The sequence below is a fragment of the Rhipicephalus microplus genome, chromosome 1 (genome assembly GCF_043290135.1).
Source record: "Rhipicephalus microplus isolate Deutch F79 chromosome 1, USDA_Rmic, whole genome shotgun sequence".
Classification (NCBI taxonomy): Eukaryota; Metazoa; Arthropoda; class Arachnida; order Ixodida; family Ixodidae; genus Rhipicephalus; species Rhipicephalus microplus.
The window spans coordinates 82,403,061-82,418,273 of NC_134700.1; the positions used below are offsets into that span (position 1 = coordinate 82,403,061).

At 42.5% G+C, this 15,213-nt stretch overlaps 1 protein-coding gene across 1 annotated transcript in view; it reads right to left on the reverse strand.

The window, feature by feature from the left end:
- Window positions 1-7,603: 7,603 nt before the first annotated feature.
- LOC119178624 (uncharacterized) overlaps window positions 7,604-15,213 on the reverse strand; it is a 37,442-nt gene continuing 29,832 nt past the window's right edge. Inside the window, exons 4-6 of the mRNA XM_037429845.2 lie at window positions 12,709-12,776; window positions 10,101-10,181; window positions 7,604-7,848 (exon numbers count right to left, since the gene is read on the reverse strand). Coding sequence (XP_037285742.2) covers window positions 7,724-7,848; window positions 10,101-10,181; window positions 12,709-12,776 — 274 coding nt within the window. The 3' untranslated portion in view covers window positions 7,604-7,723. The remainder of the gene's footprint in view (window positions 7,849-10,100; window positions 10,182-12,708; window positions 12,777-15,213) is intronic.

Genomic DNA, 15,213 nt, shown 5'->3' on the forward strand with positions numbered 1-15,213 from the left:
TCATTTCCCAAATGAATACACAAAAAAGAAAGCAAACAAAGCGCTCAACATTCTGAAAATACTATCGTGGAAACACTGGGGTGCCGATCGAGTCTGCCTTTTACGCATATACCGCTCGATCGTGCACAGCATACTTAACTACGGCAGCGCTATTTACGGTTCAGCCAGAAAATCTTACCTCAAACGTCTTGACCCAATACATCATCATGGATTGCGCTTGGCGACTGGAGCGTATAGAACCTCACCTGTCCAGAGCTTATATGCTGAGAGCAACGAGTCGTGCCTAGAACAAAGAAGAGCGCTACTTACTGTATCCTATGTTTTAAGAGCCAGATCGAAACCAAGCCACATATGTCACACTATTGTCTCTCACATCAGTACCAGAATACAATACAACAGACCGCGCACGGTTAGACCACTTCTCCTGCACTTTGAAAAAATATGTCTAGACTACAAAGTACCGAATCATGCAGGCAATAAGCGTTGCTCAAATGCCTGAAAGACTGGCTCCTTGATTGGACTTTTCGCACTACACTGACTTTGCCTTTACTAATCTAAGGAAGAAAGAAACTCCACGGAAACAAATTATCCAGGATTTCCTAGCCGTACAAGAAAAATATGACACACACACTCTGAATACTATACTGATGGTTCAAAAACGCAAGAATATACCGGAAGTGCTGTCATATCAAAACACTCAGAAACATGTATACGACTGCCACCATTCGTATCTATCTTCACAGCAGAAGTATATCCTCTTTTGATTGCTCTCGAAGAAATTGTATCAAGAAATCACAAAAAAAGCTGTCATATAAACTGACTCACTTAGCGCATTAAAGCCCTACATTTAAGGTCGGAAAACAAACCGTTTCTCGGGGTCATTTTACAGAAGCTAATAAGAGCTAAGAAAAAATGGCGAGACAATCCGGCTTGCATGGGTGCCGAGCCATGTTGGTATCCCAGGAAACGAAAAGGCAGACAGGGTAGCAACAAGGACAGGTCATCAAAGCGTAGCAGAAATAAGGGCGCCATTCAGAGACTGTTTCAACAGTTGTCGGACAGCCTTTAGGGCAAAATGGCAAGAAGAGTGGTAGGCTGAAGTGCATAACAAGCTTCAAATTGTCAAGCCTAATCTACAAGAATGGAAGTCTTGCAATCACCAAAAGCGCTTCATCGAAGTAACACTACGCCGCCTGCGGATAGGTCATACTCACCTCACCCACAACTTTTTATTGCGCGGAGAAGATCAACAAGAATGCGAACAATTTCAATTTCAATTTCAATTTTCAAAATTTGTTTTATTGTTTTCTTGTACAAGACACAAGAAACAAAAGGATGTTGGGGCTAAAGGCATATAGCCTGACAGAGGACCCAACACCCTTGTACACAGTTCGTACATCAAACAAATAAAAATAAAAACAGCTTTCGTGGCATCCAGACCATCATGAACAAAAGAAGCAACTGAGGAAAGAATAGCTGACAAAAATATAATGTTACATTGAATCTGACTGATTATACAAATCTTGTAACATACTTACTACATAACATGCTTAAATAACAATCACTCAGGAAGGAATCAGACTAGAACATTAGAGACATGTGATACATACCATTATATTTTATAGTTAATAAAATACATGCAGTACAAGATTTCCATCGCCCGACTACTACCATTGCTAACATCAGTATTGCAACAATGCAAGGAACCTTGCAAGGAACCTCTGACTATCAGCCATATTTTAATAACATGTCCAGTCTTTGAAAAAAGTAGACATGTTTATTAAGTGTGAATACACTTTATAAGCGACCCCAAACCATCCACCGCCATCGGCGGCGTCCGCAGTCTTCTCTCTATCTTTGAAAGAAAGAGCACTTGGCGGGCCGCAGCGCGACGCTCTACCGAATAAGCCACGGACGCGACGCTGATGTCGGTGTCAGTAACGCGCCTTATACCCCCTCCCCCTTCGCTCGCTCCTCCACTCTCCTCGCTCGCTGCAGCTGCGCGCGCACCCCTCTCTCTCGCGCTCCCGCCTTCTCTCTCAGTCTCCCGTTGAGAGCGGGTCGTGAGGGGGAGTAAAGTTAAAATTTGTTGGCATTCGCCAGTGAGTTGACGTAAACTCCCTCATGTGATCAAATTGCGATTCCCAGGAACCATTACACCATAAAGGCACCATAGTGTGAATAATAAATATAACAGTGCGAATTAATAAATACCCCTCATAGCATCACCCCGTGTATTCGCACTTAACCATGTTCACCCTCGGGGAAATGCTTGGGAGTTTTTTGAAACAATTTTACAGAACACAAATACCTCTACACCCAACGTTAATACTATCAGAAAATGCACTCACCCCATACAGGATGTTTTGAAGTTTATAGAGGCCGCAGGTCTTCTAAACAAACTGTAAACAAAAATCTGTTTTTCACCTCACGTTTTAACCACATTTTCAAAATCACCCAGTGTCTGGCGCATCATAGCCATTGTTGCTTTTGCGCCTTAAAACCCAACGTAACTAACTAACTAACGATCTGCGAACATCAGTGCCAACAAAGTCTACCACACACGTTTTTGGGTGGTCGATATTGAGAGCGTTCTTTGCACGTGTATAGCCTTTCATTCAATGAAAAGACGAGCTTGCAGTTTTTGAAAGTGCTACCAGAAGGATAGAATATGAAACGAGGTAGAAATAAGACAACACTTGATCAATTACTCTGGTGTGTATACTGTAATCACGAGGAGTAATTACCAAATCTAAAATAGGTTTAGCAGTGTCCTGGTAATGTTTTGATTCATGAACCAATTGTATCAAACTATGTGTGAGCATGATGTCGAACACTAAATTTGCATTACTGACATTGGCTACAATGATTTCAGAACGTTCCCAATCTACTACGGGCAGATTGAAATCACCAATCAAAATAAATTTGCTGTCCTGGAATTCATACATGAGTGCGTTTATTTTAATGGTTATTCAGGAGATGAGTCTGGGGTTATATATAGTGCACATGAGATGGATGAGTGGCCCCACAAATTTACTTCAACACAAATACATTTACGTTTTGGTAGATCCTCCAACAAGGCAGCATTAAGTTTGTGTTAGTAGGACGACCACACAATCTCCCCTTCATTGCCTGTCCTTAAAAAATGCCCCATGGGAAGGTGGGAAAACGTCGCTGTCATAAAAGCACGTTTCAGTTATTACGGTGATGTAAGTATGGGTGAAAGGCTTGAGAATTTGTCAACAGGTCCTATTGACGTCATTCATTCAGATTAAACTCTATTAGTTTTCTCATATTTATCAACCTGCAGCTAATCGCCCTCTCACATGTATAAGGCTGGCGTGCAAGTTTCTACTTATCCTTTGAAGATCCTTTCAAGCAGTGTACTGGCACATTTATTTATTTATTTATTTATTTATTTATTAGAATACCCTCAGGGCCCGTAGGGCATTACAGAGGGGGTGGGTACAACATATATAACACACAAGAAAAAGACAAAATAAAGAAACAAGTATCAGATGCGCAAATCAGGAAGGCAACATAAGTCAACTAAAAATGTATAAGAATTGCAGGAGCTTTTGCTTAATTTTTAATTTTGAACCGCCCGCGACTTGTTTGATACAGACAGAAATCGGACTCTTGAACAACACGTACAAAAGAGGAAAAAACAAACAAACAAAAGAAATTGACATGAACTTGGCAGGACGCCAAGCTCTGCTATACCTTCTTGCTTGGCACCACTAGTGCAGGTGCCTTTTTGTTTCATTCAGGCATGTTCCTCCCATAGCATGTCATGCAGAAGACTAGGACAGAAAAGAGGCTTTGCATGCGCTCTTGTGTGTAAAGCCTCTTCAGTGTCCTCGTCTTCTGTGCGTTTGCCCTGTGTTACGTCACACCGACAAACCCAGACTGTTGCCTCAGTGAACTGCCATAGCAGAATAGTGCGACTGAAACTTATTTACCAGAGATCATGAAGATGTTTCCATTTTATTTGCAGTACAATCGAGACTGACGAGTTCACGGCTTACTTTTTTCAACATGTACGAAAAGGGAGGCTGGGTTTGCACAGGAAAGGTAGTACCTTCGCTCTTTCCGTTTTGGTGCTTACCACATGAATACTAACTTGTAGCTGGTCCCAGTGACTATTTGTGCATGCTTGGTATGGTATCACACTTTGAAGATTTTTGTTTTTATTTTTCTGCTCGGTATCTACGACAATGAGGAACCCGTTGTGCTGGCTGACAGGTCGAAAGGTTTTGTTGCTAAGCTGGGGGATGCATCCTCTATTGCCAGACATGGCTACTACATTTGAATAGGAGCGAAATTCAAGAACACTCATTTTGAAATAAGCAGCTGCGTTTGACACTCACGAAAAGTATACAATCCTAAATACCTGACGATTGGACTCTAGCTAGCTTGAAAATGGTCATTCTAGCACTGTCACTCTTATACCTTTCACATTTGTCCTCCTGCGAAGCTTGCAGTGAAACTGCAGAGACCTTCTTCATGCAAAAAGTGCAAGAGTGCAGTTTGAACACCCGAAATACATCTTTCTTGTTTCGTTAGGGCGGATTTCTAAAAATAGGCATTCAGCCGAATTTCTTTCAACCTCCAAGACTAGTAATACTGGTTCAATGTTATGGACATGTGTCTTCGAGAGTTCCTCTATCATTCTTTGTAGATTGATGTTGGGCAGAATTTCCCACGGTTGAGGTGCCCTGGAAAGTGTTTACATTGTAATTTTGACTTCATAAAGATTATTTATATTGCGGATTGCAGAAAATTTGCATTCAGAACAAACAATATTTAGAGCACTTATCCATGCCTTGTTGATTGCAAGATGGACGTTTTGTCTCTGAGGAAAGTGGATGATCTACTGAAAGTTGGTAAGGATATGCAATCTTTCCCTCTATTTACTTTCAATCTAATTTCCAACCAGAAAAATGTCTTTCGATTATTTACGTTGAAAGAATGTCCATGTACCTAGTAGGCTCAGGTGCACGTTCAAGAACCACAGTTATGAAAATTGATATAGAGCCCCCTTTTGCTGCATCTCTCAATGTGACAGTGCAGCTGTAGTAAACGAAAATACTTTAAATAGAACAACTGCCTCAAGTACGATTGGCTTCGTGCTTCAATTGCGCACCGCTGCTGCTGTCTCGCTTGACAAAACTCCTCCTAAATAGAACTCAATTTCCTGGTCCCTTCAGGTTCCATTTAATGAGAGTCTTCTATATTGTTCACGTTTATACTATGTACATTTTCATTGTGTTTTTTATTCTCCAAAACGTGCTGGAAGTTTGGAGCTGCTTACTGTTCTTTACGTGATATTCCAATTTATTGCTGTCACTCATTGCTTTGCCCGTGCCTCGAAAAACTTTTTTTGCAGTTTTTATGCCTGTGTCTCCATGTATATTTTTTTTCTTTTCTTTCTCTGTATGGCTATTTTTTTTCTATCACTTTCTTTCTCTTTCTGTAGTCGTTCTCTCACTCCTCCGCAGCCATAACAATCCTCAAGCTGATGCTCCTACATTGCAAACTATACGTTATTCTTAATACTATCAATGACTTGAAAAAAATGTTTCGCGCGTGCGCAAGATGAACGAAAGCAATCAATAATGACAGCCTATAAAAAGCAAAATGAAGAAAGCTATCTAGATCAAAGTCACATGTATATATCTTAAGATTCATGCAGCGTCACCGAAATGTCACTGACATGCGAACCTGAGCATTTTCTTACGTAGCGCGCACCACTTATTGACCCACCATTCCTGGGTCTGTACCAATGTTTAAGGAGGTCGTCATACTGAAGAGACATCAGAACCAGTTATTTTTCCCGTAAGCACGACAAGATCATGAGTGACGCCATAAGAAAGAGCACCAGAAATTCCAACCATCTGGTGTCCTTTAACGAGCACTCACATCGCACAGTACCTCAAGGAATTCGTCTCCATTAAAAAAAACATGCAGCCGCCACAGCTGGCATGCAATCTCGCGACCTTCGGGTCACCTTAGCCAATAGACCACCGCGGCGGGAGCCCCGCCGCGGTGGTCTAGTGGCTAAGGTACTCGGCTGCTGACCCGCAGAGAGCGGGTTCGTATCCCGGCTGCGGTGGCTGCATTTTCGATGGAGGCGGAAATGTTGTAGGCCCGTGTGCTCAGATTTGGCTGCACGTTAAAGAACCCCAGGTGGTCTAAATTTCCGGAGCCCTTCACTACGGCGTCTCTCATAATCATATAGTGGTTTTGGGACGTTAAACCCCACATATCAATCAATCAATCACCGCGGCGGCGCAAGCAACGGCGTGGCTCATGTAGAATTCTCAAATTCCGGGCAGATTGCGTTGATTCAAAACTCAATTGCATTCTGTTATTTTTTCTCGTGCACGAATGCTGTGAAGGACATCATGAGGCGTAATAAGAGACCGACATTTATACACCACCCAAAGTCGACTGTTCTTGCACCTTCACAACTGTTACCGTAATAAACATTCAGTGTTCAATCAGCGCGGTGCATTCCTGGTTTTTTCTTCGTTCTCTGTGTGTTGCCGTGTGATTGTGAAGTACAACCAAATCTGAAGTTCCAGTTTTTTCAGAGCTTGTACTGTTTTTTACTTTTCTCTTTATTTTTGTTTATTAATCTTTATTCTTGGTTCCGAAGCATTGTACTCATCTGTGTGTTTTGTTATTTTTGTTCGCAACGCTTTAGGATCCTGTCAAAGCTTCCAGTATTAAAAAAAATTAGGTCAATGAAAGAGAAACAATTTCTCCCAGCGTGGAGGTTGTGTGGAGTATTGTGCTTCATTGCGCTAGGGAGCCTTCATGTACGAGGCGCACACGTGAAGGCTCCCTACACTAGGCTGAAAGGAGTGATACCGACTACGATTTATATGCGAGCGTGCCAACAGATGTCGGTGTCATAGGTTGTCGGGAGCCGCTGGATTCTAGAGGGCGGCGCTGCGCTAATGTAATATCTATGTCACATGGCATCAATCAATTAAACTTCGCTAAACCCCATCAGTGTGAAACTCTATTAGGAAGTTCGACAGAGATGAAGTTGTACACCGTATCGCTTGTCACCTTTACGAGCTTTGGATAGACGCCGCCAGGGGTCCATTAGGCATTGCTGCACCTACGTCACCATGCAAGATCTCTGGTCCAATCACGCTGAAAACATAAGCATGCTGGCAGCTAGGTTATTTAACTGAAATTCTGGCTATTACACAGCCTCTTTGACTAGCAGAATGTGTTACTTTTTTGAACAAGTGACTCAGCTCTTGATATATTAACCCAAGTCTTTTGAGGCCCTGTTAATCATATCGTTCATTTGACTAGTTCAAAATATCTTTTTCAGAAAACGTTCATCTTCGTCCTTAACATCTCTCCTAATATCTCGATTTTATAAAACGCACTGATATAACAAGCTCAATGAACCCTTCTCAAAAGCCGACGTAAACTCTCTTGTTAATGATAAAAAAAGCAGGATGTGTTCGAGTATCTGTTATGAACTGCGTGGTCATAATTGCCAGATGCAAGGAGATTACAACTGAAGTGACCAAAATTATTAATTTGAAAATTAAAAGCGCGCGCCAGAAAGAAGGCATCAGTATGAAAGGAAATTTATTGTTCACGAGACCACAGTTGTCAGCAAGTAAATTTTTACTAACACAACCTTTTCACTCTGAAGCACTGAGAAGGATTGCGCGTTACTTCAGCAGTCACGTCACTGGTCTCTGCAAAGGTCTCTGCTGTGTATGGGAACACCAACGCCACATATATCGACATAGTAGTTAATGCAGCTCTGAGGCACTGAGTTCTCCAGCTCTTTCTTGACCCAAAGGACGCACTCTGGAATAAAGAAGCCATAGGAAGGCGTTAGTAGGCTGTGATGTGGCTTGGGATCATGAAGTTTAATGTCCTCAGTCGACTCAGGTTATTAGCCACACCATATACTGGAAGGAGTTTCGAAGTTGCGACCACCTGAGGTTCTTTTAATGCTGACGGTAATCACACAACACACGGGCCCACAGCGTTCTGCTTCCATCGAAGTGACATAAGCGTGAGCAGGGACAAACCTGTGTCTTTCGGGCCAGAAGCCGAGCGCCGTATAGCCATTAGACCACGGTGAAGTGGCATAAAAAGGCTGTTGTGTGAAGCATTGTGACACAGTGTTAATGATGGTGAAGTTACGTCAAGAAAAACGATTGGACAGTAATTTATGCAAAAAGTGACATAGAACGATGAAGCGTATCCGCCCTTACGGTAATCGCGCTTTTTATAGCACAGAGATGCACTAAACACATGCACCAGCAACACAGGGTGTAGACTAAGCAATATTTTATTATTGTTATTTCAGGGCGTTTTTTTTCTTCGATGTTTACTCAAAAGAAGCCATCGCAAAAAAAGGCCCCAGTCAAGATAAAAATGTTCACATGGGCATGCGCATAACAAAAGTTAAGTTGTTTTTTAAGTGAATTTCTTTTGAAGAAACAACGTAGGGTGCGCTGCCACATTCGTCGGCATGTGCCTGTGTTATCATATAGGATTCTGTTACAACTCTTTTCGTTTGATCGCGAGTTTGCAACAAGATTATATTTTTTTTCGTGGCGTACATTTACACTGCGATGCATTTGTTGCTAGATCGGCCCGATGTCTGATTAGTTGACAAATATTTCGATGCTTTCTTAATCTTGGGTTTAAATGTTTTTCCACCTGTCCGATGTCTCTCCTACCGCATGCTAAGGGAATGTTGTAAACTGCTTTCTTTTTAGCCACTGACTTTTCACTTTTAAACTTTTCAGCCACTGACGTAATCACAATATCAGGGAATTCGCGGTTCATCAGCATTTTTACGTCTATGTTGATGCTCTGCGTCATTTTATGCTAACAGAATGTTCGAACACAGTGGTTCAGGCACAAAAACGCAACTTCTATATTTATTAGCTTTGAATCCACAAACTCGTATACCATCATGACCTTTGTATCTTTTGCTGATTGCTTCCAACATGTATGATCAAAATTTAGGTCAATCTGGGCGTCTAGAACTTTAACAAAAACTCAGTTGGCGATTGTACGTGAATTCTTGCCCAGAAGAAACTTCTGTGAACTTATGCAAGATTTTTTTATATTCCCAAACTTCGCTCTGTTGTACGGTACACAAAGCAGGAAATCAACATATTCAAAGCTGTTACATGCAGTTCGTTCAAAAAGGACAATAATATTTGCCTTAAAAGCTGTTCTTATTTAATACGTTATCCGAGCCGATTCTGTGGAAAGAAACAGCAGCACAAACAGCAATCAGTTAAAGAGTTTCTGTTCGACAAATCACCTGTGATTTCCTTGTTGTATTCGCATTACATTTATTTCTGCTCTGTACATCTTGCGGAGGAAAACGGTTTGACCACTTCACCCTCTGAAGCTGTCTTTTGTTCTTTGGCATAAAGGAACAATGGTTGATCAGAATTCCAGAGATTACATGGAAATAACAGACCTCCATTCACTCTTGCTGTCTTGCGTTCATTGTTTCAGCAGTCATTTTTTTCAACGTAAGGATGTAAACCATACAGTTCTCAACAGTAAGATGGGAGCATCCGCATCTAATGAATGTAGCTTTTATATAATAACGTTGATATACTGCGTTCACTTGCATACTCATAATAACTTCAGTGACAATAACTTTGTTAACAATACAAGAACTCGGCCAGATATTGAAGAATGTATAGGCATACATTTTCGTACTGCGCTCCTTTTAGTAATTGGTTCAAACTCCGTGCTCTCGTATGCCAAAGCAACCTTTTCTCATCCAATCTACCTCATTATAAAAATATCACTCAGCATTTTTCGAATACTTCATTATAGACTGTCTTTCAGACAAAAAACGTCGCTTGACAACGGCATGCGAAACACTATGATTTAGCAAACAAAATGATATTGTGCGCAAGTACGCATGTCTACGCTCGCATGCAATACTGTGTGCGAATATTGCGATTGGTCTCTTTTGTTTCATCGTCCTAGACAATACGCATGTCGCCATGGCTCAGTTGACTTCGAGAAATACATAGAATCAGTACCTCAGAACCCCATAGTTCTGTTCAACTTACGATGCTTGTGGTACTCAAGGTCCTCGACGACACAGTTTTCGTCATCGGTGTAGTAGAACATGCCTTCTTTCGGAGTCGGATCTGGAAAGTGCGTGATCAATTGCGTTCATTTTACAAGCATTATCAGTTAATAGTAGTTCTCAAATATCAGTATTTTATGCATGTTGTCGTAAAACACTTTTCTAAAGCTTTTACAAAATTATATACGCGTGTGCAATACTTTGAAGTGTATCGCAACACAAACATAAATTTACTACCAATATTGCATGACATTCTATCTGAGCTAACAGAAACAGGACCCTGTGATGAAAACAATCTGTAACACGGGTTGTGTCAAGCCGAAGTTTTGACAAGTCAACTTGTCGAAACGTCGTCTGAACACAACCCGTGTTTACGGGTTTTTTTATGGCAAGCTTTCATGTTCCCCTTCCTACCGTTTTTTTTTTATTACTACAGCACCCTGTGTAAGAGCCGTTGCAAACTTGATTTTGGTCATTGCTTCATGAGATTGCGGGTGGTATGGTAGAAAGTGAATCCGTTCAGTTTGAGACAAGTTGGAATCTGTTCCGAAATATAAGCCAATGCGAATTGTACTTCTTCTGACTGCATGGTTCTTTCTCACAGTTGCACAGTCGGAAGAACAGTTTCGATTAAAATGATATTTTAGTATTGCCATATGACTGGAGCATACATCCTTAGCCAGTAAATGGTCCTCATAATTACTGTGATAGCAGTTATATGGACATTCTTGGCTGAGTTTTGCCGCCAACGTCGGCGAGTGCCGTCATTCTCCGTATATGTACACGTATCTATATATGTGGAAACGCCACAAAAAATAATTCAGAAAAAGGCTCCGGCGCGCAGAATCGAACGCCCCAACCTCTTGCTTTTGAATGCGACGTGTTAGGCACTGAGAAACGATGGGGCACCTCCTCTAACGTTCAAACGGCAATCCATTTATATCCACCACTTACTGCTGGGGATGCCGATCTCGGGGGACTATTGCGTTTTAAGCATTACCAGCGAGATCGTGGAATGAGCACGCCGAAAGGAACCGCAAGATCGTCACGACGCCGTGACACGCGCTCATGCGTTCACATCTCACGTGTACTTTGCCCCACAAAGGTGGGGAGGGGGCGCTCACGCGTACACACGCCTATCTCGCAGAGGGGAGGATTCTGCGCTTTGGGCTTTAACCGGAAGGATTCTGTTGTAGTTACCGGCGCACAAAGGTCACTTCACTCGCTTCACAGTCTCCGTTTGCGGAAAGGGCACGCTTTTCAGACACACCGAAGTAACAACTGAGACACTTATTCTCATTCATCAGTACCAGGGAGTACGTTACGTGCGTCGTTCGTGCGTGAGCAACGCGGGGCACATTTTGGTCTGCTTGCCATTCTTCGTGTGGCATTCCAATTTCTTGCTATCACATTAATTGCTTCGCCTTTGGGTCAGAGCTCTCACCTTTATTGTGGTAGCAATATTATGAACAGTTTCGGCTGGTTTTTGTCGTCGTCGTCACCTTCGAAGCCTCCGCATTCCCCTATATGTATATGAACGTCTGTATAAAAACAGGGAAGGATGCGCTAGCCACTTTATGCAGAGCAAACATCGCCGTTTTGGCCGCGGTAGTCCACGCGCGCTTATCTCGTGAGTGAACAAGGAGGGGGGGGGGTGCTTATGGTTACTAGGATATTGGGGGAATGATCAGCGTTTGCCTTTTACCCCCCCCCCCCCAGCAGGCGGGAGCATCTGCGGGCTGCACTTTCAATATGAAAAAAAACGGTGCCAAAAGTGTACCTGCAGCAGCCGTGTTCTTTTACACTAGGGTTTGTAGAGTTACGTGAAATCAGATCTAAATGATTTGACTGCCAGCTTCACTCCGTATATCATTGCAATTTTCGCTATCACATTCATTGCTTTACTTCTTTGGTGAAAATGATTTTGTGCAATCATCCCTGCTACAGTAACACACTGCATTTGACAACACATGCGCACAAGCATACATAGCCACCCAAAAAGTTTCTTGAGACACACTACGTATCTAGCATCTATGCACGTTTTGCAGGTTCCGTACCGCTTGTTATAAGCTTTTGTTTAAACAGCGCTTTATTATCGAGTGGTAAACGTTGTTTGTTCGCTGTAGTCCTGTCTGTGTTGTTTTTGTGCATCATTTGTGCGTCAGCAGTGCACTGCACGTTTCGATCTGCTTGCCATTCTCGGCGTTAGACTCCAAGGTGTTTCTATCGCATTCGTTACTTCCCTTTGCGGCGAAACTGTGACTTTTTTCTAAAAGTGATGGTTTCTGTCGCTTTCAATGATTAGGGAAAGCCCAGGGGTAAGTAATGAGAAACTGCAGAACACGAATTGTGGGGTTCTTATGCCTGATGATAGCGATAAGCAACATTTGTAATTGTTTCTGCATATATAGTACCTAATAATGTGGCTATGATCTGCAATGTTGTTCGCTAGCATATTGTGCACTTGGTCTGCCCAAGATGAATAAAATTCTGAACAAGCATCAATTCCTTTTGAAAGCTTGCATACAAGATGCGTGTGTCTTAGATTGTACTGTATTGTGTCTTAGACACTCTGGAATTCAACTCACCATCGTCAAGGGTGAAGGTGAACTTCGGGGAGTTCTCTTCGGCTTTCACATAGAACGGTACGACTCGTCTGCACGAAAATTGGGAAAGAAAGACTGACAACGGTCTGTTGATTTAGCAAGCAGTGATAAAAAAACCACTAGGCCTGCGCGGAACGTGCAGCACCGCCAAAGTGAAAGGTGTAAGAGTGGCCTTTGAGAGCCTTTTCTAAACGTTGTTGTTGTTGTTGTTCACCGATTGGTAGTGGCGCATACCCACTATGAGGGATTGGCCAAGAATCGAGTGGTTTTAATAATTACTATTCGAATTTGGAAAAATGGAGGTATAACAGAACTATTACTGATAGCCTAGGAAAGTGTAGTGCTTAATGTAATTCTTTGGGTAAATGCTACAAGAAATCTTTCTTGATGCCCACTACGGCATTAATAATGATACCTTTAGGGTAGTAGGCTAGCATTCGCTATGCTATTTTTCGTCATTCTTCAGAGAAGTGTGGTATTTGCTACACACTCGCAAAGAATTTTGTTTAAATTTTTTATGCAGTGGCTAACGACGATGAAAAATTACGCCTGCAGTGGGTATGTGCCACAGTTATAAGGTTATTAAGAACAGGCTCCTGTAATGGGTTGGAGCATTTGACGACCCACTCATTACGCAATTTGCATTGTGTGATGTTTGTTTGTTCCTTTGCTGCTCTAAAACTCTTCATTACTCATACTAATACAATTGCTTTGTCGACATCAAGCATGCCTAATGCCCCTGTCACACGAGAAAGTTTAATGCCGTTTCAGTCGAATTACATTAGGAGACGTGTGCTGCTACATGGTAAGATATAATGTCATTTGTAAATGATGGCAATCGCGATGTCGCTAAGACGGTACTGAACATAAAACAGTCGCAGCGTGTGTAGGAAATTAATTATGTATGCTAAAGGTTATAAAAACATGTTTCCACATGGATTAAATTGAGAATGAAAAGGTAATACGCAGTTTTTTTTTTAATATCCAAAGGAAGACTCGCAGCTCAAATGAAGTCGAGGCGAGAATGGAGCCACTATCGCTCTTGGGGTCATAGTCTCATGGAGGAAGAAAAATGCTTGGGGTCACGTGTTAAACGTTCAATATAACTGACATGGCGGAGTGCGAGGAAGCCGCTGCAACTTTTCGCGCCGATCGGATAAGAAGCGTAAACCTTCGCGTTGCGTTTGGCGCGTCCCAGCTTTCCTAAGTAGTCCTCCCATAATCTATCTTATCGGAGTGAAAGTTTGAGCTTCTGTCGAACGGACCCTTTCTTTCGACGCAGGCTGCGTGCCGCTATCTACTTACGTTGACTGCATGGGAGACATGGGTTCTGTGAGTCAGCTGTAGGCTACCTGAGAGCTCCGAGGCTAGCGTGAACACCGAGCACATGGCTGACATGGCTAACTTGGCCGGCGACGGTTTTGAGATTGTCGCTGTGAACGAAAATATTCATTTTTTTCCTAACGCCTAAGTTGAATTTTATGCAAATAAATCAAACAATACTTAGAAATAAAACCGTATAAATACTTGTTATGATTTATTAACCCTTTCATGTATAATCTGTTCATGGCCCTCTTCCGGCGAGAGTACATCTTCGCGACAAAAACTCATTCGAATGAGTTCGGCTAGCTCATTCGTTTTCTGAAGACATTTTTTTTAATGACATTAGACGTCCTCGTGTGAAAGCCGACTAATGTCAATAAATGTAAATGCCATTGGGTGCAAATTACCTTTTTTCGATATGACAGGGGTATAAGGCAGGTTCGCAACCAAGTTTCAAGCGCCAGTGTGGCTGTGCGGTAGAATACTTGACTGTCACAAAGAGGACCCGGGTTCGAATCCCACTGTACCCTTGCTGTAACTGACATATGTCACATACGCGGAAAACTGGCGAGTTAGCATTGGGCGTATGTTGTGCGTAATTAGCTGCTCCCAACATTGACAAAAACTGTGGCGTTACAATTGCTTGAAAAAATTTAGCCCCGCCGCAACGCGTCAAAATTTGCCACGTTGGTAATTTCTGCCAATGACAGAAGCTGCAGCCACAGAGAAAATAAAACGGTGAAGTTGGCAATACAGCAGAAATCTAAGCCTTGGGCTTCTGTTAACTCCTATATGCCCATACAGACACAACAGCTGCTCTTGAATGCTATTGGTCTCAAGATCCTGAAGTGGCACCCTCTCGCATGAAACGTCAGAGTCACGACTCCGCCTTCGACCGCGCTGCAGCAGCTCCTACTGCTGTACGCGGATCGTCAGCTTCAAGCGGGAACTTTGCCGACCAAACAGCCCCCGGAGCGTCAGCTAACACGTGCAACGAATGCTTTCGAATGCGAGAGAGAGAGAGAGAGAGAGAGAGAGACAGGTTTGTTTATTGAAAGGCAGGGAGGCTGGCCTGAGCGATAGCATGCGCTAGCCTGCAACTCTACACCGGGGAGAGAAAAGGAGAAAAAAGAGTAATGGATGATGATGGTAAGATAGAGAGGT